The 26,908-nt window shown below is 34.5% G+C and overlaps 1 protein-coding gene across 3 annotated transcripts; it reads right to left on the bottom strand.

The window, feature by feature from the left end:
• Positions 1-402: 402 nt before the first annotated feature.
• LOC111045444 (transcription factor Sp4) lies at positions 403-25,016 on the bottom strand. Of its 3 annotated transcripts, none has more exons than XM_039423499.1 (14): positions 24,463-25,016; positions 20,223-20,609; positions 19,424-19,658; positions 18,162-18,352; positions 15,674-15,880; positions 13,969-14,092; positions 12,275-12,366; positions 11,478-11,655; positions 10,675-10,894; positions 6,645-6,813; positions 5,105-5,224; positions 4,628-4,708; positions 3,617-3,758; positions 403-2,047 (listed from the first exon to the last, which is right to left on the bottom strand). In XM_039423499.1, the coding sequence occupies exons 1-13, from the start codon at positions 24,541-24,543 to the stop codon at positions 3,618-3,620; spliced, it is 2,226 nt and encodes a 741-aa protein (XP_039279433.1). In that variant the 5' UTR covers positions 24,544-25,016; the 3' UTR covers positions 403-2,047; position 3,617. The 3 variants fall into 3 exon arrangements, with proteins under 3 accessions (XP_039279433.1, XP_039279432.1, XP_039279434.1); XM_039423498.1 differs by having other exon boundaries at positions 19,424-19,661; positions 24,463-24,981; XM_039423500.1 differs by lacking the exon at positions 4,628-4,708 and having other exon boundaries at positions 19,424-19,661; positions 24,463-25,012.
• Positions 25,017-26,908: the final 1,892 nt, after the last annotated feature.

Genomic DNA, 26,908 nt, shown 5'->3' on the forward strand with positions numbered 1-26,908 from the left:
TAAATTTGTATGTCTTTGAAGTTGGTAACATTATTCCAGCTATTAACTTTTTTCTGAATCATTTGTTAAGTTGTCAAAGAAATATTGGACTATCTGTTTATTTCGAGCCACTATTTAATAATAAAATATGTTATATAATACCAATCAGTTGTTAAAGACAAGTCAAGTCTCCATTGTTATAGCCTTATCGTTTATACCCTATATATCTTATCGTTTCCCAGAATAAATAACTTTCTGAATACTAGTTAATTCTCTGCAATCGACCTAGTTAGCTTTTGTGTAGAATGATAAGTATTATTGAAGAAATACAGGGTTTACCTTTTGTACGAAATTGTCAATAGTTTTTGTGAAAATGTCTAATAATAAAGAATTTCAAAGGATAAATGAATTATAAGAATGAGATCACTTTTTCATTAATTGTTTTAGCTATTATTTTGTAATATTAATTTGAACAATTGACTACAAACTAATACAAAAACTTTGATAAATTCTTCTATTAAACGAATTACATAACTATTTACAAATTATATAATCAAACAGTCTTCTTCTATAGATATATTTGAATAAAAATTTGAAATACAAATATTTGGAGTATTATAAATAAAAATATTATCTGCTTCTCAAGCTGTAACCAGAAAATGAATTTAAAAAAATGATTTTATTTCAAACTAAATAAAACATTCTTGCTCACTAATAATAATAATTGAAGTTACAGATGGAATAGAGAATGCATTTATTCCATCTGTAACTGGTTGGCCGCTTTGGCTTCGTATAAAATGAGCGCTGCTATCCACAGATTGTCAGTTTGGTGTAAGGGTAAGCATTCCTGACTGGCAATTGGGAGGTACCGGGTACGATTCCCGGGCTGGCAACTAATTTTTGGATAGTAGTTCTCATCGAATTTCCATCTAGCTGTTAGCCCTGTTGTCAATGTCTGCTGTAGCAGAGGTCTTCGGGGTGATTTGCAGCATTTATTTAGGATTTTCGTTAAAAAATAATTATATAATTGAAGTTCTTTTGTTATTCTCTCTAATGTCATGTTGCGACTTTCAGAATAATGCTCTGACCGCAAGCAAGTTTTGAAGACTAAGAAATCTATTTTTGGATTCACCAATTACACTTAATGTATTGATACTGCTTGATGAATCTAATTCTTTCTATTCTAAAACTACGTTCAAACAATAATATCAGAGAAAATCTTATATTATTTTTCGAACAGATAACAATTGAAGATAAAAGAGATCAATATCAGAGCAATCAAAATAATATCAATCTGTAATATCAATTAGAATTGAACCTTTACATTTCACAATTTGTAACGTATAAAATGTTTATTTTATCTTCTATGAGTACTTCTTATTGGTTTAATAATGGGCAGGATGTACTTTTTACATGTCTCTGCCTTGCAGAATACCACCAAGGGTTTAGCATTGTATCATAGTAAATGATAAATGTATTGGAAAAGTATGGCTGGACCCCTGATGACTCTTGGTGGGTACTCTTCAGAACCTCTTAACAGCAAATGACTAGTCAGATACCTTAAGATGTGATACTAAGACAATATATTATCAACACTGACATGTTTTCAATCAATCTCGAAAAACTCATTCCTTTAGAGGCTACCACTAAAGTGAATATATTAAATTAATTGTCAACAATAATATCATTAATAAACGAATAGGCACAATTAAGGGCGAATTTAACAAAACTTAGTGTAACAGTAATATCAATATCAACCAACATTAGTCATAAAAAATTATGATGTTAATACTAAAGAAGCACCATAAAACCTTTATGCAATTAAACGTTACAAAATCAGCTTGATAAAAACCAATAATTTCTCATTGGTTGCGACATCAGATAAATTTTAACCAATCTAGTGTTGATAAATACCTTACTTTTCTATATTGTACAAATTTACATGGTAATTTATACAAAAGTACAAAATCAAAAAGTTGTTTAAACTTGGCTATTCTTCTGGTCGATGGATTTCGAAATTATCTGTGGTAACAAGAAGTCTTAGGAGCGCCTACATCTCAAAATGTTCCTGTAAAACACCATTATAATTTCAATAGTCTATAAGATTAATAACATATATCATAATTAAAAGGAGCAAATGAGTTGAAAATTAAATTCATTATCCATGCCACATAGCTTACTCCGGGCTGTACATAAGTACGCATCCTGTAGCTTTGCCTCCGTGACTGAAACTGCATATAGGCAAGGTATACGCCTAGTTCGCGGGGTGATATTCCTACTTTTGCTATAATATATAGGCTCTAGATTCCCTAGATCTCTAAATGGAAGAAGCTCCCTACAGAGCTTCCTTGAAGGAAGCTCCCTACACACAGAGATTCTTCATAGATGAGAGAGTTGCAACGTATCACCAACAATGGAAAGAGCATGTTGAACGAATTTCAGCTGATAGGCTATGTTGTAAAAATCTCCTTGTATATCTTTTCGGATGCAACACGTTGCTTTTGAGAAGATACAAAAGATCATCTGTTTCTTATGGAAAGATACATTTAGAAAATTTTCGATGCTTTTGAACGGATAGTATTATACTAGTAGCCCTCCGCCGATAGGCAAAGCTATAGGACCCGTTCAAGTCATCATAGTGATTAAGTTGTCATCTAATAAAACCAATACTAAGTGAACGGACAATGCGATATCATTGAGTAAACGCGATTAAATGAACGTAAGTTCAAACAGGCCCCATTAATTCTAGTGAATAACTGATAATAGTTATTTGTGCAACTAGTGCGCAAAGTGACAGTTTGCTGCACCGAAAGAAACGTTTACGCCCGAGCCGTAGGCGAGGGTGGAATGGTTTCTTGAGTGCAGCAGAGAAACTTTGCGCACGTATTTCACATTTAATTTTTCCTACAGTTACCATTGAATATGAAAAGTGGGTAATTATGGGTAAAATTGCCTGAAATCCATCAAATGTTTTTTGTGTAATTTTATTATTAATAAATAAAATTGAATAATGTAGTAGTAAATGAATGAAGGCGGCTGTGTGCTGAATGTGGTGGCTGTCATCCACTGTTGTACACGATGTCCTTGATATTATTATAACGTGCACCTCACTGTTACCAACTTAATTTTGATTTTGCTGCACTGGTGCTCCATATAACCCACCAACTATTCTGCGTTGCCATGTTGCAAATCTGGAGTGCGGAAAAAAATTTTCCCGCACTAGAGCGGAAAAGTGATTTTTTGCGTTCTGTAATCAGTGCAGCAATGGCCACTTTTCAAGGTAACTGTAGGAAAAATTCTTTTCATCATCTGGAACAAACCTTAGTCATCACACACCAAGCGTAACGTAGCTATAAATACGTCTTCGGAAGAGGTATTTATAATCCAATGTTGAATCTACGCTAGGCTAGTGTGTAATGTACAGGTTGTTCAACATTAGGAGATATGAAGGCTACGTCTTCCGAATACGTATTTCTAGCTACGCTTTGTGTGTGATGGCCATAACTTGATAAATACCTTCATTTTTCCCACAATATTCGAAAATCTCAACATTTACTATTAGTCATGATTTTCGCATCAATTTATTTGTATATATCTTATAATTAACTAGTGTGACTCCAGAAGACATTATACTCACATCAGTTAGATATGGGCGATTCAAGAGTGTCAACTATTGCAAGATCAGATTGTTCAGGTTCTGTCTGAATGGTTATCATCATCTTTTCATCCCCAGATGAGCTTTCCTCTTGTGAAACAGATTGGGTGGAAGTGGCAACTTCCTGCAAGAGACAATATTAACTTCAGTAACTGCTTTTATAAAGCTGGATTACCCCATATCAGTAGCGCACGTGTCCGGTCAGTGAAAATATTATTCCATGAATTCTAATAGGACTATTGACGCGCAGCCCGGCCGAGCGAGTATGGAGTCCAATTACAGCTCATGGCAAGAATATTTTCACTAAACCAAATACGGACTTTGATACTGATTTGTGGGAATCCATCTACACAGTTAGGTACCAGTACAGTAACTATATTACTGTCGGTACCAGTAAAGGTAAGTTACCTTAAGGAATTATACCTGTAGCAGCAGTTGTATCTATATAACTAAAAGTAAGTAAATTGCAAGTGTAGACTGATTAAAATATAATGCCTGATTAATACGTAGAAAATGTATTTATATATTTAAAATTATAATAATGAATTATACGTAACAATACCAATACAATACACAATACCAGTGATCCAATTGCTAGAAAGTAGTAGCTTAAAATTAGTGACTGGGGCCAAAATGTCGGATGGATATGGATGGTAAGCGACTTGACAAAAATAATATTGCTGAATGGTTGGGTTGAGTAGAATTCAACAAGAGAAAAAAAGGAGCATCGGATCGATAATTACCATAAAAACAAGACACTGACAAATTTGCGTCAAACTCGATACACTATTTAAAAAATATTATTTATTTTCCCAAACCCCTCAAGTATCAAGTGATTATTACAATAATCAAACAATAATTATTACAATAATGAATAGGCTAGTTGCTATCTTTCAAGTAGTATTACCATAATCTTGACTATTGAGGAGATGAATTAAAAAATTAGGAAATAATTGGAGTAAACGAAAAATATATAAATTAAAAAAATAATACCTGAATATAGATTTGTTCGAATTGTGGAGGTGGTTTGGAAGGCTCCATCCAAACATCTTTCCCATTAGGAGCAGGATCATCCTTTAAAATTATGAGAAAATAACGTAAAAATAACTACACAAAATAAAATATGATGGTTGAGTAGCAAAATTTGTGCTAACAATATGATATGAATTGTGACAATACTTCATCTTATATGTGCCATAAATTGTAATAAACTCAAGATAAAAGATAATAGAATAAAAATAAAGGAATAAAAGTACAGTAAGCAATTCATAAAATGCATTGCTTCAAGTTAAAAATGATGATTCATCAACAAATAAAAACTGTTAGAAATACTGTAATATGAAAGAAAATTGATAGAATATCACAGAACACACTCTAGTTGACACCGTTCCTAAGAGCTGTTTTCCAACAAAGAGTAGCATGCAGTTAATCCTTTGTCTTGTCATGCAACAAACGCTTATCCGAACTCACAATAATTCTAGTTTTCTGATGTGTGCGAATGTGTTTGGAAAGGTGATCACTTCGCATAAACTTCTTGTTGCACTCTGTGCACATGAATCGCTTCTCTCCCGTGTGTGTTCTCCTGTGCCTCTGTAACAGAATCCCATGATCAATTTTATATTTATTTGATTAATAAAATTTGGAAAATATCTATAATAGTAGTGAGACTAATGCAGTAGGAACGAACTAACTGGGCAAGCCACAATAAGCAAACATCGAATGGGTTGACCTTGAATGGAAGGTAACATTCAAGAAGTGGAAATATTACAAAAAAAAAACATTCAGGGATATTTTTTTCCTAAAATTGCATTATATTCCATTTTTATAGAGTATTTTATGTTTAACTTTTCAAGTTACAGTATTTTATCTTTGCAGTCGCAAGGCTTCTCTATCTATAACACCAAATAATTTTACTCGCACATAAATATAAAAAGCATATTTATACTTTATTCAATACAAGAGATGTAGAAAATAGCAAAACTAGGAAGGTAGTAAAGAACATAGTAAGTTTTTGTTGGTATAACTTAGACCTAGGTACCGTTAAATGAAGTGTCACTAAAAAGAGTCGCTGTAGACTCTATAAGATTACGAGCAGCGCAGTTCACTATGCACAGATATGTAGTATCAACTTCCATTGCTGGCACTAAATTTCATGCTCTGAACTGAATATTATAAAATATAAGCTTATACCACTTAGCTATCATACCTAACTATACATAACTATCATACCAAAATTCTTGAAAAGACCACCTGCTGATCATATCTATAAATACAATCGAATTAATGTAGCATTCGATAAGAAATTGAAGAAAACTAAAACTAGTTTTTTTAGCCAAATCAATTCAATTCAAAATATGGAAGAGGACTGAAGCTATTCATGAACAGATGGAATTAAATAGAGAATGCATTTATTCAAATGCTAATTAATATATAATTATTATTTAACGAAAATCCTAAATAAATGCTGTAAAGCTATTCATGAAAGTAAGCTCTCGCCAGTCGATCGGATGCGGACGGACGGGAATAATCGCTCCAATCCAATGTAGGATTATCCTTGTGCTGACTTCCTGGTTAATGGGATTCCAGTTTAACATGGCTCAAGTTTCCTAAATATATACATTATTTCTAAATTCTAAAATAGGTAACAAGGAGTAAGAAGGATGAAGTGAGGATTTTTGGAAAATAAATGCTTGATTTACAACATTTAAATACAGATATCTAAATAGTTCTCAAAAATAAATAATTTAGTTCATCTCCTAATACCTTTCCAAACTCAAATTTTGTTTATGCGAGTTCTCCAATATCCAGTATGTTGAAAACATTGGATAATTCCAACTGAAATCAATAATGGTACTACTGGTATTAATTAAAGCTTGAATTCTCTTTTAACTTGTATGCCCAGCATACAAATCACTTTACCAGTGGCTCAAGTTGGAAAGTGAAGGAAAATTGTCCAAATAATAATTTTTAACTACGAGAAAATAGAGTAGGTAGCGGATTGTTTTTGTACCTGAAGCTCGTCAGACCTGGTGAACCTCTTGCCACAGTAGCTCCAGTTGCAGATGAAAGGTCTTTCGCCCGTGTGCCACCTGAGGTGCGCGCGCAGGTGTGACGTTTTCCCGTAGATCTTGTTGCATCCAGGTACGTGACAGATGTGCAACTTCTTTTTATCGACAGTCCTACAAAAATACATTTATAAGGAGATTACATCATGAAGTAGTGTGTAATTTCAACTATTGTTTTGTTGTGTTGTAGTACTGGTCCACATGAACACTATATATTAAGCTTTTCATTTGGATATGAGAGGAATGATGAATGAGAGATGAATGTATTTACATATAGGTGTATTAATAATTGCGACAAGTTATTAGCAAGCTCGTATCTCTACAGTATATATTTTTTTAAATACAGTAATAATAATAAGCCATTACGTTTTAAGAATTTATTTGCAACACACAATGTGTGGTGCAATCTAATTGCACCAGAAAATCGACCTTAAACGTGTCGAACTATCATGATTCATGAGCTGTGTGAATAAAACTTGCTTTGTTGCACTCAAACAGTACTATTGTAGTACTCTTACTCACTTGGCCTACTTACTTACTTTGAGGCTGCAATCCAATCAATTTTTGTTTTGCAGAAGCCTAAACTGTGGAAGAACCATTGGTACTTATTGGAGTGTACTCAAATTGAAGTATTAGCAACTGTAAATAAATGTATAAATACTCCAATAAAGACTATGTTTTTGCAAAACAAAAATTCATTGGAAAGAAGGCTTTTACATAGATAGATAGATAGATTGAATAGCATCCACTGCCCACCTAAACCGGGGGATCAGCAACTTGTCGAAAAATCTAAATGGTCGAACAACAAAGACACAGTCCACAGTAACAAATACAAGACACAGTAAAAGAAAGCATTTTTTACATTTCATAATTACTTAGCTTGTATGTTGGAAATAAAACTACACTGGAAACTATTCCTTACAGGTTGTAAAATTGTAAAACCACACTGGAAACTATTCCTTACAGGTTGTAAGATTGTTAAGGAAGGGAAAATTCTAGCAAGGAAAGAAGACGGAACACCAGTTATTGAATTCAAGAACAGTGAACAAGTGAGAAAGTTGAGCGTGAGAAGTGCATCAGAGCAGCCGGGTAACCCAGGAAAAACAGTGCCAGTAAATAAAAATGTCATCAGAGATAAGTAACAGAGAAACACTAATTATTCATCAAAATATACGCAGTCTGCGAAGTAATTTCGATTTATTCTTAGTGCAAATGATGAAATCAGAAAACAACCCGCTAATAATAGTCTTGATAGAAATATGGATACTAGAGAATGAAATAGACATATCATATAGAGGGCTATTCCGTACATGGTAATTTTAATCATAACTACAGAGCAGGAGGAACTTTGGTTTATATTAGCAGTGAGATAACGTTCAAAAAAAGACAATAGATTTTATTTCAGCGGACTGTGTACATATATCTTGTTCATATAATAATTTTGAATTTCAGTTGTTGGCTGCTTACAGGTTGCAATCAAACTCACCCAAAATATTTCTTAACGAATTAACCTTGTACTTTGAAGAAATATTTAATATTAACGAAAACAATGAGGTCCCTTTCTTTTTCACGGGAGATATAAATATAGATCTTTTTTCAGAACACCAGAATTATTGACGATTACAAATATCTAATGAACAGTTTTGGATTTGACTCACTCAATACTGATTACACTCATAGGTCCCGATTTTCTAAATCTTTAATAGATCATCTTTACTTAAAATCTGGCAAAAATAGAACAAAAATGAATAAAATTAATCTAATTCCAGAAATACTACATTTAGATATAACAGTACAATCATACTTCAAGTTGAAGGATTGAAGAGATCCAACGAAGAAGCAGATACAGATAATAATAAAATATACCTAATCAATTATGGAAGAAGTACAGAAGTGGCAATTAAAAATCTCATTTCAAAAATAAATGACAGTTTTAGTGTTAATAATAAGTGTGCAGCTTTATTTCTTGATATCTCTAAAGCATATGATGCTATTGATAAAAACATGCTTCTAAAAAAACTTGATTTATCAGGAGTAATAGGAATTGCTAATGATTGGTTAAGATGCTACCTAATAGGAGTCAAAGGGTCAGAATTAATGATAAGTTGAGTGAACCCGGGGACATTACCATAGGTATTCCTCAAGGATCAGTGTTATCAAGTACTTTATTCCTGGTCTCTATTAACGATTTGACGGATGGTGACTTACTGGGAAAGATTATATCATTTGCAGACGATACAGTTATATTTTATTCGGCCAAAGCAAATCAAGAACTTAAAAATAAATTAGAAATGGATCTTAAGCACCTTAGGTGGTGGTTTTGCGAAAATAAATTGACTATCAACACAGACAAATCTAATATAATACAATTTAATCTTCAAAACACGGATCTGGAGTTGGCTAGTATTTACTTCCATAAATAAGATTGGGCGCAACAGGCAAATAATAAATTGTGTAACTGTGAAACAATAAAACAAGCACGTACAGTTTAGTACCTGGGCCTCATATTGGATAGTAGGCTCACTTGGTCAGATCATGTACAGAAGATAAAAAATGAGTTATTTTTATACATAAGGAAGTTCTATTACCTCAGAAAGTTATGTTCAAAAGAAGTATTGTTACAATATTTATTCTAGAACCAATAATTGCATGGTATAATAATGGATTAATATGCTATGGGAGTGCATACAATGTTCATATTAAACCTGTGATTACTGGTCAGAAACATATATAAAAAATAATTTGTAATAAACCTTAACAATATAGTTCAATGATGCTCTTCAGAGAACTATCAATATTACCAGTGAGACATTCTTTTCTATTTAAAACAATTCTTTATTTAGCTGAAAATAATTTCTATATCCAACAGATGAAAGAAAGAATAAACCTCAAGAATTCACAGCACATTAACCTCCCAAAACCAAGATTAGAACATTCCAGACGACACTTCAAATACATAGCTATAAAAATATTTAATTCACTTTCAGTAACAACAAGGAAAATAACGTCACGTCAGTTATTTAGAAAAGAAATCAAGAAATTCATATTACAAGTACACAACGCAAATGATTTTTTTACTAAATTAATATAGGTATAAATTAAGTACTATAATTTACACTTTACACTACATGAACATTGCAACAATTAAAGATCATTGAACTCACAAATCCCGTCCGGTATGCGTAAACAGTAAGACAGTGTTAAATTTCAATCACTGTCTCTTTCTTCAAAAACGCGTATCCATTTATGGTCTAATTACATCAGCACTTTGAAAAAAACGAAACGTTAACTACGAATTATATTGAACTAAATATGAAAAAAAAACCAGCAACCACTTTTTGCATAATATATTTCAAGTTATATATATATATATATATATATATATATATATATATATATATATATATATATAAAGGAGGCTCCTTTTTCCTTTTATATTATCCTTGAGATGCAAAATTTCCAAAAACCTTGTATATACGTCGACGCGCAATTTAAAAAGGAACATACCTGTCAAATTTCATGAAAATCTATTACCGCGTTTCGCCGTAAATGCGCAACATATAAACATTTGCACATTTAAACATTAAGAGAAATGCCAAACCGTCGACTTGAATCTTAGACCTCACTTCGCTAGGTCAATAATAATTTCTTCTGCATTATTCAGTTCATTTAATCATTTTTACTTCCCTTGCCCTATTACCATAGGTAAGGAAAGTATTGCTTTCCGAAAAAAATTAAGGTACCCCAATTTCTAAATTTCTATACGATTCAAGGTCCCCTGAGTCCAAAAAAGTGGTTTTTGGGTATTGGTGTGTGTGTGTGTGTGTGTGTGTGTGTGTGTGTGTGTGTGTGTGTGTGTGTGTGTGTGTGTGTGTGTGTGTGTGTGTGTGTGTGTGTGTGTGTGTGTGTGTGTGAAGTTGGAACGATATTGAACGGGAGAAAAGTGAACGATGAAGCTTTGATGGTAGTACAGACCTTTCTCCGCCTTCGGTGCAGTTGGGACAGGTGCAGGCAACACGCCGCGTCCTGGGCTTCTCGTCACCCGAATCCTCCTCGTTGGCTGAGTTGCTGCCAGCTGACTGCTGCTGCTGCTGCTGAACTGAATGCTGTTGCTGCGGCTGCTGCTGCTGCAAGTTGACCACCTGCCAGCGGCCCTGCTCACTCTGCTCTTGTTGCAGCTGCTGCGCAGTCGCCGCTGCAAGCAAACGCAACACATTTCATTATATGGTCTGGACATGATAGACTGCTGTGGTTCCAACGATGCACATCGTCGTGCTGTAATGCTGAAATAGGCTGTCAGTCATTGCCGAAGCCCGGAGCTACATAGTGTGAATACATGCTTTGAAGAAAAGGCACTAGACAGGATATAGTACATACTTTAACAAAAGGCACTAGAGAAAAATAGTAAAACTAATAGAGGAACAGAGCCAAAGTGAAGGAGAGATTTTTTAGATTTGATTTTCACATTTCAAGCCCTAGAGAAACAGGAAGGCTAGTGGCTACAGTAATGGGAAGAATGCTGATAAATGCACCCTCAGTTTTACGTATAGAGTACTAAGTACCTGAGAACTCAATACCTCAGTTGAGTACTGAACCAGCTGGAAGTACTTCAAATGATGTCTGCCTACAGGATTACAATGAAGGAAAAATGGAAATTTTTCAACTTAAAACTGTGAATTTTATAATATTGAAAAAAAACGTGAAAACATTTCCAAGGACACAATGACAAGTCCCAAATGACAAATTTAATTCAGCAGCTATTAAAATTGTTTACTTACCACTGACGATTTGGACGTTGGGAGGTAAGCTTTGGATGAGTTGGGGTGCTGAGTTAGCAGGCGAAGAGACGGCTTGAGTGAGGCCGAGTTGATTCTGAGTTGACACAGACAGCGCACTCGCAGGTATCAGTTGGAAGTTGCCAAGTCCAGGCACATTAACCGTTTGCATGTTCGGCAACTAAAACAAAAACAATCGATGAAAATTAAAGCTAAATTGAAAAGCATCATACATTGAAATTGTTTTATTAAATTGAATAAATATCTCTTAATCGTCAATTTCTGTTTATTTCAATTGAAAAAAACGCATAGTTAAATCTTATAAAATATTTCTAGCTTCAAGCTATTAAGAGTATAAAAAATCAGCAAAAATTAATTTGACCAATCGTACAAAAACCAGTTTCTCTCATTCAACATTCATAGAGCAAATGCACCAAGTTCAGAGTCATATAAACATTGTATTAAGTAAAATAAGAACTATAGATATAAGGAGAATGATACAAATGCTTATAAAGTGAAATACACGGTCAATGTTCGCCTACATGATGAAAATAAAAAGTAAGTGATGTATTTTGTTTTAATCTTTTGAACCTACAATTCACTAGTTATTAAATGATAGCAATCACTGTTTGATAGTCGAAAATATACTACTGTAATGTGAATACAACATAAAATTATATGATTATAGATAAAGTGGAAATCGGTCTTCAATAGGATAATATCATCTTTACTTGTCAATGCTCGATTTGATAGTTTTTTGTTTAGAGTCTAGATGAGTAATATTAGATTAATATGTTTACCTGTACAACGGAATTTCCTCGTAATCCATTGGCGTTATTTACAAGATTTGCCAAACTCGCGGCAGGAATCACAGTCACCTGAGGTTGATTTCCTGTGGATTGTGATTTTTGTTTTAGTACGGATAGTAAATTATTTCTAAAAAGTACGGTAATAATTCTTTAGCAGTCAATATATACAGGGCCCGGCATAAAAACCTGACGATTTTTGAGGGATATTGGCTAAAGTGTCTTTCGTACAATAAAATCATATAATATATCAAATTGAAGATCAAGTTTTGCAATTTATAGTGAATTACATAGATTACTCACAAAGTTTTTTTTATTTGTAGATTATGTCATCCAAATGATTTCCGTTACTTTTCACACACTCAATTAACCTAATTCTAAAATTTGCCATTGCTCGCTCAATCATCACTTGTGGAATTGCTTCAATTTCTCGTTGAATGACTTCCTTTAGTTCTGTGGATTATTGGCTGCTCAATAACGGTGATTTTGTTTATTCACAAATCCCGAAAATGAAAATGTTCCTCGTCACTTGAAAGAATAACGGCATCCTGGTGGAAATTTTTGAGAATGATCTCGCAAGCGGCTTTGCAATGTGTCCAATAATTTGCATTAAGCTGTTACACTAACATTATCTTATACAGATGAAATTTTAGGTCGGAATGAAGAATTCGTCGTACACTTCTATCAGAAATGGCTAGCGGAACAGCATGTTTCACGATCTGAACGTCGTGGAGACCGTGTAACAGCTACTCAGGCGTTTTTCAGGCGTTCTCACGGTTCGTTTTCGTCCTGTTGGTTTCGTTTTTAAAGCGGACAACGTGTTCCTGGAATTCTTTACCCACAACAAGATCGTATTCCTACTGGGAACAGGCGCGTGTCGATTTAAATTATTGAAATGTCTGCAACATAAACGCTGTGTTAAAATAACTGAGTCATTATTTTTAAAATAAGCTTCAATCACAATCGCTTGATGTTCACTTGACCACGACATACTTGCTACTGAAATTGCAAGAATAGATCTGTCGATGTACAACATTCCCGCCTTTTCAATGACAGTGCTTCAAACATAACAATTACTACAAAATCGTCGGATTAATATGCTGGTCCCTGTATTATAAATACTTCTATTATTATCAATCCTATTAGTACAATAGGAATAACAAAACAGTTTGACCAATTTGTAAGAATAAGTATACATTCAAAATATTCTCATAAAAATAATTTTACTGTAATATATATTACTATAATATACAATATTCTATTGTACAGACGGACATATTGCACATGCTTATATTTTCTGTAACATACAAATAACGGTCGATATAAATATTCATTGGATTTTATTGGAAGGGAAATTTTCAATAGAATTACAAAAATAAGCAGAATAGCACAGATGTGCTAAAATTGAATAAATATTAGCTAAATTGGATTGTTTTTGTACGGTATCGCAAGGAAGAAGTTAATAAATGAAAATATGGACTCTTTTTACTACATAGCCTATAATTTTGCACTGAGTGATGTTTTATTCTCCCCAGCTACTCACATACTTGCAATCTAAGTTGTATTGATGCAATCCAATGAGCAATTGAAGCTCATCATGGTAGAAATTCGCAAAAAATTGGAAAGTAGAATCATGTTACAAATAATTGTCAATAGTATGAAAATAATTTATTGAATGGAAAACTTACCGACAGTATTTAACGATATCTGTTGAGGAAGAGAAGTCTGTTGAAGAAGCAGACTTTGTCCGTTCTGCCCCTGAATAGATGTTCCACTCTCAATGCTGTTAACTACTGAAGGAGATGAAACCGTCTGAAAAAATAATAAAATTGGATTGTGATGTGAAACATACAGTGCTCATATGAGAAAACTGACGGTGCATTAACGGTATATAATATCCATTTACGGCTCAAATTATGCATACAGACAAGGTTTTTGGTTTGATATTGGCGTGGGACCTTCCCGTAAGGGGGTTCCCCACCAACAAAATAGCCATACGAATATACTTTCTACTGTTGTAATGTAGCCGATTATTTTCCATGAATTTTCACAATCCAAGATGGTTTAAAAATTCAAAAGTGTCGACGTCGTTGAAAATTCATGACAAAGTATCTGCTATATTAAAACCGTCAAAAGTGAATTCGTATGGCTTTTTTATAACATTACACTGTATATTGATGATTTTTAAGTAGCCTTTCAAGAATTCAGTATTACAATTATTACTGTAGTTAGGCTACAAGTATATTTCATTCCATATTGTAATTCATCACATCCTCATCAATCAGTGATATTTAAAACTGTTACAACACATTAAAATAAACTATTGCTGTGATGAATCTCTCTTGAAAAAAGCCACTGCAGCATGCTCAGGTCCATAGAAGGAATCATTTCAAAGTAACTATAATCATAAAGAAACGAATACTATACGATTGATTACGATTTTGTTCATCATCTCTGCTATAATAGCGCTCATTTTATAGCGCGATCTGCACTACCAAACTAAATTGGTAAAAAGTTGAAACGTTTCTTCTAATTTTAAAGTGTTATTCTCTGTTAATTATCAGCCTCTTCAACTTTCAATATCATATTTGAATATTGGTTTGTTTTTGTGAGTAAAGATCAGAGGTAGGATTAAATATAACCTCAATTTTTCTCATTGAGATTGGATTTTCAGAATAGAAGTTTTCACAAATACCTACATTTCAGACCTCTACATTGTATTTTCTTCCTGACAAAGAATATGAAACAGCTATCGAGTTATACCAACCATTATTCCATAACGGTTAGATAGTTTGTTTCTACTCATTACTGTTTTAATAGTTTTGAGAACATGCTTAGGCCTACTAGAAGCTCTGTTTAATAGTGGATGAGAATAAAATAATGTAAATCGTACAACAGTTTTATTTGAACTTTCAACTAACTGTGCTTGTACCCTAGCTTACATCTAACTGTTATAAATACTTTAATAGGTGGGTACTATAGTCAGGTCCACGTTATTATGGCAGTGTTTAATTAGCAATTATTGCTATCCTTGTCTATCATTCAACAAAGCGGATAGCGCTATCTCTTTATCGCTTTGCTCTGTTGCTCTGATCGTCTTTCAACAATGTAGAATTAATAATTAATTAACAAAATATTTCATCTTAATTGTGTAAATTCATAATGAAATAATAAAAAATAAAATTTATTGCTTAATAAAATACAATTGATTATTTTAAACGAGAATGGACAGTTAATATTACATCAATAAACCTGTATCTGTACCGTCTGTAGAAGGCATTGACAAGACAGAGGTTCGGCAACGTTTTTCTCCTATGTTTCTCCACTGCCATTATAACGTAGACCTGACTATACCATTGCATATTCATTTGTTCAAAGTTGCAAAGTATTCACCTGGACAGTGACACTAGGCGTGGAGACGGTGGTGGTGCTCCAGGTGCTGGAGGTGGCGGAGGTGGAGGCGGCAGGTGGGGGTGGTTGTGGTTGCGGGGGCGGCTGCTGCTGCACCATGATCTGCTGTGGTTGGCTGGCGGCGGTTGGTGCTATCTGAGCCAACTGCACTTGGCCTGACGGCGTCACTATATGCGCCATCTGCGGCAACTGGGTACACACAAATTATCAACTAATTAATGTTATTGAAAATTAAAAAAAATATATTCAAAATAAAATACTGTATAGCAATAATATATTCTAATGCCAATGTATAATCATCAGAAATACATAACCACGAAACCACCAAGTTAACAAATCATTACAATGGGTACAAATAAAAATGTATCTTCAAGCGCACAAGTTTATACTTATGATAGTCGAGCCAAAATATAAAAAACTATATTTGACTTTTGCTAACAATGTGAATAATATAATATAAAATCATTTTAATCTAAATTATACCTTTTTACGAACATTATAATATTTTATTAGTGGCATATTCATAAATTGTGCATTTTTGCATTTTGTCTATTTGTTTTAAAACTTTTGGCAAATAAATTTGATTTCATTTCATTTGAAGACAAAATATTGTTCAATTATTTTTCTCATCATTTGAATTTGTATTCAGGATATAGCTATAATTAAAACAAAAAAACTTTGATTAGCCTAGACTACTCATATTATAAGAATTTTGATATAATAAATGAATTTGTATTTATTTTTAGGCCTTTTATTTTTAAAAATAAATTTTTAATGCGAATGTTTCATTATTATCAAGTTAAAAATAATTCTGTAATAATAGTCCTAAAAATTACTATTCTTTCGTAAAATCCAATAATTTCTGCTACATTGTTCATCAATTTCATTTATTGTGATAGCTATAATGTAGAAAGTTGTTGGACTACATATAGTCCGGTCACTATATACATTGGTGCATGCAATTCATATTGTGGTTCTGATTTTTTAATATATTATTTGAGTACATAAGAGAAGTTCCGAACCAATTTCTTCATGCAAAATTTCCTTGTGCTAAATACAGAGTGGCCCAAAAACCTCGTATTCTCGTCTCATTTTCCAGTATTCAGCTATTTCTGCCAAATCTCGTAATCGGACAGAAGAATCTGTTCCAGCCTTTTTTTAGATTATAAAATTCTGAATGAAATGAGATCATTCGGAACTCTCTATCTCCAATGAGTACTGAGTTATGATTTTTCAAAAATGAGTGAAATTTGAAGAATTTTAGTTTTTGATCAACAATATCTTCAGTTTTTTACCATTTAGATGTATAATTCAAAATCCCTCTGAGCGTATTTTTGTGCTCTACCATCTCATATAGATTCCCAGGTACACCTAAAAACAATGCTCCTTGTATTGTGAAAAACACCTAATTTTCAGCTTTAACCATCATCACCAACTACACTGTCCTCACATTGATATTTCGCACAATGAAATAAATTCATGAGATTATGTTATATGAAAATCACTCGTTTGATGCACTTTATTTCAGTATTTCCTAGTGGAGAGGCGCGCTTAAGGACACCTCAAGGATCAAAATTTCAAAAAATTATAACTTTTGACACAATGCTCAGATTTCATCGTACTACACTTCATTCTTCTCGGCTCGTCAAGGCGGTCCAAAATCATGCATCATAAGTCAAATTCGGTCAAAAAATGAAAAATTTATTGTTGAGTGTACTTGATCCCATATTCCAATACACAAACACTTTCCAATTTCTAAAACTAAAATTCTTCAAATTTCACTCATTTTTGAAAAATCATAGCTCAGTACTCATTGGAGATAGAGAGTTCCGAATGATCTCATTTCATTCAGAATTTTATAATCTAAAAAAAAGGTGGGAGCAGATTTTTCTGTCCGATTACGAAATTTGGCAGAAATAGCTGAAAAATGGAAAATGAGACGAAAATACGAGGTTTTTGGGCCACCCTGCATCTAGGACAAGGAAATTTTGCATGAAGAAATTGGTTATGGATTTCTCTTATGTACCCAAATAATATTTTAAAAAATCAGAACAACAATATAAATTGCAAGCACACCCCCTTTTTTATGTCTATATTGACTGGACTAATAGAATTAAAGTTGTATTAGAATGGATTGCTGAGTTGAAGAATACAATCAAAACAACTGCCAGCTTCGTAATATAATTAATAGCAAGATACTATTTCTGCTGAGGTAATAACATTCCCAACATTAATCTTCTATGCTTGAGAAGTGAGCATTTGCACTTTATAACATTACAAGTGATGTGAGCGAAGTTGAAGCAATAATAGCACCCTCTTCCACTTAACCCACAATGGTAGGATAGCTTTCCATAGGATATTTACGGAAGTTCCTAACTTTTCTCATTAATAATGTTTTCATTTGTGCCATGGGATTAATTTTCTGATTATTGTAGGCTATTTAATCAATTTTTATATTTATTTAATTTACCTGTGAAATTTGTGGTAACATTTGTACATGGCCGTTGGATGAGGCGAAAGATTGGAGTGGAAAGTGCACTGTCTGGTAGATAGTTTGGCCATTGCCAGATGAAATAGGCACCTGGACTGGAATGGTTTGCTGGAGAGACGGGAACTGGACCACTTGCGGGATGGTGGCAGGCCGCACTTGAAGGTTTTGCCCTAGAAAGTAAGACTGGAATTTAGGACAAACATGTAATCATGATTTCCCATTTCATCCTATTTCTCCTGCATAATTAACAAATAGGCTGTAGCCTACTATATTTTCCATTCACACCTATAATGAGAGAATATGAACTCATAAAGCTTCTGAATGAGATAAAATCATAAAGCAATACAAAAAGACATAGTCTATAAAAATTACTGAATAATATGCTGTATAGTTTTTATCAAATTATCGTACATTGAGATGTTATAGTCTACTTCAATAAATACTTGAATCCAAAAGTGGAACTCATGAATAACGCCTGGAGAGACTCTATAGTGAGATCCACGTTATAATGACAGTATTTGTTCAACTTTGAAACTGCTATCCTTGTCTATCATTCGACAAAGCCGGTGGTACTATCCTTTTCTAGGTCCACAACGATGCCAATTATGTTTTTGACAGTTTAGAAATATTATTAATTAATGCAGAGAATCGGCATCGCTATTCTCTTATCTTTATCCACTATCATTATAACGTGGACCTCACTATAGCCACACTACAGTGCACGGCCAAGATGGCGGATTTTTGTGACAGGATACTAGCTGAGTTTCCATTCTGTATGTAGCCTATTCTGTGGCACGGCTACACTATACACTAGCGCGACAGTGTGACAAGCGCGAGTGAGTGGTGAGTGGACTGTGGATGGCTATTATGCTACCGGTCACCTTCACTCCGCCCGTATACAGTCAGCCGCTCGGCCAGACATTTGGCGAGTGTGTCGCTGGAATCACAGATTCAGTCAACTGGTCAGCCGGAGTCAAAAGCAGCGAAGAGCGAGTCGAAAGTGCAAAATGAATCAAGTTATGCATTTCATGCTCCAATTTAGCCAGAAGACAACCTATCATAGACCTACTTTTCAGTATTCCAACTCGTTGGTCCAGGAATTCAAATAGATAGAGCTAAGCTTGAATCAAATGCTTGTAACACCTAAAATTGTCATCCTACAAATAGACTAAATTACATTGTAAAACACCAAAAAGAGGTGTTCTTTATATTTTCAATGTAAAAATAAATAAATAACTAACCTCCAGGGAACTGTATCGTTTGTCCAACATTTTGAAGTAAGCTGGAGGGCAGAACAGAGGTTGGTGCTCTGATAATCTGGCCAGATGGAGTTAGCAGCGTCTGAAGTGCCGTGTTCTGCGTGGGAATGAAGAGTGCCTCCTGCCCATCGATGGTGACCGTTTGCATCGGCTGCATCACGTTGAATACATTGCCTTGTGACGTCTGCTGCTGCTGTTGCTGCTGCTGATGACTGCTCTGCTGAAATTTTTAAAACAAATTTGAATTCCTTTTCTTCTTTCCACTATGGTGGTAGCTTTAGATTAGATTTATATTTTTAAGAGCGGCTATTTGAATCATAAGTAACAAGTACAAAGTTGTAAGTGAATAAATGGATACAAAAGTTTATTGTTAGTTGATTTAAGCCGGTTCTGAGATATTTTTTCCACTGAATAGCTGGAATGATGTCAAGAAGTAAGTGATCATGAACGAAGAATGAATAAGTCCTTCTCAAGAGGGTCTCACTTCCTCTACATTTCAGTTCATCTATACATAAACTAGACATTTCTTTTTGATTATGTTTCAATAAAATGAAATTATGAAATGAATATTACTTAATGTTAATTAATGACTGGCTAGGAATAGGTGGAACGGATAGGGGAGAATTTACTTATAGATGATGCAGAGAAGAAGGAATACCGAGAATGAAATAGAAAGACAAGATGTAAAGATGGATTTACAAGAGAGATATTGATAGATGTTGAATTTCTTGATTAACCTTAGCGATGAACAGGATGCCGACCTAATTAGACATTGATTTACCTGCACAAACTGTGCGGGCTGTAGGCCCTGAACCGAGAGTACAGTGGGAGCAGTTGAGAATGACTTGATCTCCTGTTGCTGCTGTTGGAGAGGCAGCAGGTTCTGCAGCTGGGCCAAAGTGATGACCTGTGGCTGCGGGGGCGGCTGCGGACTGGCACTGGGCTGCGAGGGGGGGCCACCACCCCCCTGCCCGCCCCCACCGTCCGCCGCCGCCGCCAGCTGCTGCAGCAGCGCTGCCGATACACGCAACTGTTGCGGCTGCGGCTGTTGCTGCTGCAGCTTATCGCCTGCTTGCGGCTGCTGTGACTGCACTGCTACTCCCCCGATTCGACTGCACGTGGCAGCCAACAGCGCCAAAGGAGACGGTAAGGACGGCTTGCAGTTCTCCTGAAAAGTATGAATCAAAATAAACACTACATTTTCCAATAAACTTTTTTAAATTATATTCAATAGCAGTTGTTGAGGTATTAAACACTACTAGAGTAGTTTATTTAGAGAATTCTTTATTTTAATTACATATATTATACAGTTACAATATAAACCAGCTAAATTACCCAATTTAAGCAGATTTTTTTGAAGTGTTCATGCTTGTTTCAGAAAACACCTCTAAATGCCACAGATTCAATTCGTACTAGATGCACAACATCGCCGCTTTGGACATGATTTTGGATGAAAAGCGGCAGCGTTATAATAAAAAAATTTAGGGTACAACAACACCAGGGTAGTTTATTCAGAAAATTCTTCATCTTAATCACCGGCACATATCCTATATTACAGAGTTACAATTATTTTTAAAATGTCGATACAACAAATTAATTGATTGCTTGATTGAGAATACTTCGCTCTCAATATTATGAATAGGTCAATATTTTTGCTTTGTTTGAATTTTTAAATGCGAAAAAGTAAAGTTTCCTGTACCATAGTCATTGACTATGACAACCTACGTTGTCAGATGATGAAAATTATGTAGACTACTAATAGTTTCAAGCATTTATAATTCACACTTTAAATACACTTATAATATTACTAGCTACATTGAAAAAAATTGTGTTCATGTTTCAGAATAAGAACTATTGAAACTAATATCTGTGTTTGTAGAAAAACTCCTCTGAATGAAAATCATTGGCATTAACAGAATTTTTTATTATTGATGCTACATCATGCTAGTGATGCAAATGGATAGAAATATAGGTAAGTTACATAAATTAGAATAGAAAGTTAGAGTAGAAGCGCCAGTTGCCAATTTGTTGATTAGACTCAGTCGACTCAATGCTTTCAGAGAGGAAACTTCGTAAGTTTAACATGAGTACTTGAATACTCACTAGAAGTTAGAGAGCGCTGGCCGGTTCAGAACGGTAACATCGCCGCCGTTGTATCCCTACCACTGTATGCTATCTCTGCTGCACATTTCCCTCCCAAGTCAAAAGCAATTTTGTACGGATTATAAAAATGATAATTATTGATAGTCTGTAAATGTATAATTTTCTTCTCATATTATGAGTAAGTACGGTAGCTACAGTACTGAGTGCTCTACATGGTGTGTGTGTAGAATAGTTACTTATTATTATTAATTAAGTAGATAATTTATTTTGAGTTTACTAGACCTATATTATTTACTTCTACAAGTACCTAGATTCTCTTGAATTAACAATAGGCCTATATTTATAATATAAAAACAATTCAATTTATTTTAAAGTATTGTAGCCTAAAGATCTATTATGATTGTCTTAATTTTCTTGTGAACTATGTGATTTAAGCTATATTTGTTGAGCGGTTTTACCAGCATTGTCGGTTTGTTTCTTAAGCGCGCTTGGTAATACATTATACCAAGCGTGCACTTGTAGTCGCACAAAAATGCACAATACCCTGATGCCGCATCTACATATTGGCCCAACAAAGGCCAACGTCGGCCAGCGTCAATGTGTGGATGGGTGGTTTGCCAGCACTGGACAGCCAACGCAGCCAAGCTCACCAGGCTGGGCCAGCGACTGGACCAATACGTGGACTAGGCATAATCAGCTGATAAATGTAAAAGCATAACCAGCTGATAATATTATTACACAAAAATAAACATTACTATTAGAATTTAAGGGTTATGTTTATATCCTTTTACGGCTACTTCCACCCTTAAAGTAAAAAGTTCTATCTTTTAAAATATTTTTTGCATTTGAAATTCAATTTTAATAAGGATTATAAAATTTTAGATGAATTACCCTATAAGTTAATTGGATAATTATGTTATGAGTAAAGTAGATTACACTAATTTATTTACACTTCTTCAAGTAAAATCCTACCATTGCCTATAATTTATAACGGTAGGACTAATAATTGAAAAAAAATCATAATAATACCGTATAATAATTAAGTTTGGGTGTAAGTGCACGTCCAGTGTCAACATACCTATTATCAAATTTTTGGTTTTGATCGATTTAGTATGTTATTTTGAGCACAAAATCACACAAATTAAACGGCGCTCACGATTGTTTTTTAAATAAACGAAGTTCAAAGTAGCACAATTTTACATGCATTTAACCTATGAGTAGCAGCCATTTTGATAATTGAAATCATCAAATTATGATATTCCTAAACTGAGTTTTCCTAACCCAAAGCTTTTCCTAACATAAAGCTTTTCCTAACCTAAAGCTTTTCATAACATACAGCTTTTCCTAACCTTAGCTACTTATGGTTGCTACTTATAGGTTAAGTTCTGCTACTTTGAACTTAGTTTATTTTAAAAACAATAGTGAGCGCCGTTCAATTTTTGTGATTTTGTGCTCAAAATAACATACTAAATCGATCCCAACAAAAAATTTGATGACAGGTGTGTTGGCACTGGACGTGCACTTTAGCCTAAGTTTGTAGTGTGGATGTTGATGTTGTAGAACTTTTCCATAATTGAATAGACTTGAAATGTTGTCAAAAATTTACATTTTAAGTCTATTCAATTACCGTACAATAATAATACCGTATCTCAACTTAATTTTGACTATAAAAAAGCTATCAAATTAATACAAAGTGAACAAAAATCATCAGATCATCCCTTACTGTTATTAAGAGCTAAACGAGTAATACAAAGTTAATTTATAAACAGAATTAGAAAATCATTTTTTGCAGTTAATCCGTTTCTGTAAAAATAAAATTATTGTAATCTCAACTTCTAATATATGTAAAACAGTATTATTACAATACATTATTATTAAGTTATTTTCAAACTAATATGATGAATAGTATTTTTAAGGAATATTTATAGCGCAAGGAAGTAATAAAAATTTTAACTACAGCTAACTGCTAGTAGGTAAGTTGCATTTGGTGATGTCAAAAAGTATACTTTAAAAATGGGGAAAAATAATAAATACGCACCCCCCTGACATGATTTGGGTTAAGGGTCTGAAAGTTACTTTCTCCTACCGTAGGCCTACATGGTTTGTGCCCAACAAGCAACAACCCAAGGCCCAAATTGGTAAGTTATGAGCGGAGCAGGCTAGCATACAAAGGATAAGGAATATAGCACATTACCGTAACGTGTGATTTCTAGCTTGGACTGAAATTAACTCTAGACATAACGTTTTTGCTTGGGTTTTAATGTTTTAATCTAAGTTTAAGTAGCATTAGGTACCGTAATGCAATTTAAAATAATGTGACAATGATTAAGAGCTAAGAAAGATGTTCAAGGTTAAAAAGCAGTCTGCATTCAAACTTGCAATAAGGATTCGTTTAACTTTTTCACGTGTTAAAAACAACAATATATTCACAGAACCTCTAAAACAACAGTCCAAGTTAGATCTGAATATGGTAAACATATCTTTATGATCTTTTATGCCATGTTCATATTGTGAATTTCCCAAAATTTGATACTGAGTAGCCAGTAGGTCTAGCCTATACGATTTTTTTGACTTTCAGTTCAAGTAATAATACAAATAATTTGTCTGGTTGGCTCTACCCAAGGATATTATGGCTGTTTACTTTCCTTGTGCTCTACCACCACAGTAGGTTAACAAAGCAAAAGTAGTAAAATTGTTAGGGTGGAACATCGTACACGTAAAAGTACTCGTTGTTGTGTGAAAAGGCGGTGAGGGTCGATCCCAATCGTACACACACAAGCACACCAAAGTAAATTCAGTTGCAGGAACGCTGAGAGCTGGCCAAACGCCTACCTCCCAACACCCCGCCTTTCTACCACATGCTCCACCTAAAACTGATGATAGTAAACGAAGATGTAGCTTGTACAATAATTACAAACCTCGCTAGGTGTTGGAGGCGGTGATAACGTCGGCGTAGGCAAAATGTATTCCTCTTTAATTCTCTTGGGAGACGATGACATTATTTCATGGCCACTGCTTTGAGTAAACTTACAACGATGACACAAATAGACACTTTCGACACTCTAACCTCAATGTTGTTGAACCGCCAGCTGCCAGCTCGAAACTGACGGCCTTTGTTCGGTGTTGGTGTATCAGCACCAATCGATACAATTACTTTTCGAACAAAATTGCGGTAAGACTCTAGGAGAAGCTGAATAAATCTTCAAAAATGAATAATCATTATTATTCCTCATTGGTTTTGTGTGGAACAGGTGATAGAAGCCCATTTGAAGAGTTGTTTTGAGGAACTACTTTTTGTATGGCGTAGTATGAACTAGGCGTCACCAGCCGGAGCGTCTGGGCAGGCCAGCAATAACTGCTGATTGGCAGCAGAGCAGGAACAGGCTACAATGCCCTACCCTAATGTAATCTAAATTTGCTTTCGGTTGCTGGCCCTCCTCCGTTCTAGAATAGTTCGGGGGGTGCCGAAAGCAGCTACGCCCAAAGAAGAACAACGCCTACGTCCAGGGTGTACTCGGGGGCGTCTGAAAAGCATTTTATGTCAGGGAAGTCCGAGCTCAAAAATATACCGAGCTGTCATGCGACTCAGAATCTACAACTGGTTTGCTGAGGGCCTCGTTATCTTCAGTTCCCTTCCTCGGCTACAGTACTTCTAATGACTACTCTCTAGTAGACTATAATACTGAACTGAACAACATTCCAAACGATAAAGGCTACATTCACCTTTGGAAGGTGTTCTCTGTCTCTCTTCTCAGTGCCGTGCTGGTTCAAGCTAGACCTCCCATCCGGTGACCTTGAAAACACTGTCAATATGTACTTTTCCAAACTTTCCCCTTCCTGTGTTCATTACATCATCTATTTGTAGGTGCAATTTCCAGGCGGAAGCAAAAAATTACTTTACATATTCTTATCTGTTATTTTTTGAATATTTCACCTTATTTGGACCTATGAGCTATGAAAAAAAGATTATTATGGAGAATCACGTTAAAATGTATTTTATTCTTGGATAGGTGGGAGATGAAAAGCTTATTAATAATCATGAAAGTTGCTAGGACCCTATGAAAATCATTTTATTTCAAAATAGTAAATAATAATGATGAAGTTCAGTCAATTAAGCACATTAATAGCTTATACAGTAAGATTTTCTTTGAACTGGCAGCATTCCTGTAAGAAACAACAATGTTATTCTTTAGCCAATACTGACATATTGAAGTGAATTCCACTAACACATTCATAGTATAAAGTATGCACAATAGGATGTGATATGTGATGGCCTGATGGCCATTTAATTTTAAATTATATTTGGGTAAGATAACCAGATGTATGACTTGAAAAAACTGCAATTCAGGTCAAGATAATACGATAATAATACATTCATTTTTTAATCACTATTTATAAGTTACTGAACCTACTGTAAAAAAAGTAGGCCTATTGGTCTTTTGGCAGGGGTAGCCACATAATTATCAGATATAGGGGTAGTACAGATGCAGGAACTCTGTCTACATCTTTGCCATCATTCTACTCCTCAATGTGAGGGATGAACAATATTCATTTTGGATAGCCGCCCTCCCGCCAACGAAAGGCTCGGCTACTCTACTAATAATAATGATCGTCTTGGTAACGCTTGTGAACTGCCTGTCGATGCAGTTACAGTGCCCCGCCCATGGCTGTGGTGGATGGACATAGGGGCGACTGCTCACTGCTCCACACACACACACTCTCAGGCTCCAGCCCTGGAAGAGGAAAAACTCGACAATAGTGACTGCTTTTTGGTTTAGTCTATTTCTTTCTACACGCTGAGGGTTGAGAAACTAGTTCTCCACACCAGTAAATCTGGGGCTGAGCTAAAGCATTTAGCTACTACTGTATAGCTAGATATCCTTTAAAGGGTACTGAGATTTATATTTTTATAGCCCTAAAGAAAAAAATACACTAGATGCGAAGTTATGATGTGAAATTGGAAAATTGCGTAGGCAATGATTATTTATCTGGCATAACTTATAGACCAGATCATGATTTTATTGATTCGAATTCGGCTTTTGTGATGATTAGCAGTGGTATCTTAGGAATAAATCCAAAACAAATCAATGTTTTGTGAAGAATGTTGCTTAGAAACTATTTTAAAAGATATTTGAATATATTTATGACGGAAGACAGAGTGCAATTTATTTTTCCAACGTCCCTGGTGGATCTGTGGATGAAACAGTCTGCGTAATCAGTAAAACAAACTTAGGTGCTTTGCTTTGGAGGAGGCAATCAGAAGCTGTTCAATGATCATCATGCATGCCCATTGAAGTTTTCATAATTATATAATTCACTGTAATAGTGGCACCATATATAATATTCAGATGTTATCGACTAAAC

This window comes from Nilaparvata lugens, chromosome 3, assembly GCF_014356525.2.
Source record: "Nilaparvata lugens isolate BPH chromosome 3, ASM1435652v1, whole genome shotgun sequence".
Classification (NCBI taxonomy): Eukaryota; Metazoa; Arthropoda; class Insecta; order Hemiptera; family Delphacidae; genus Nilaparvata; species Nilaparvata lugens.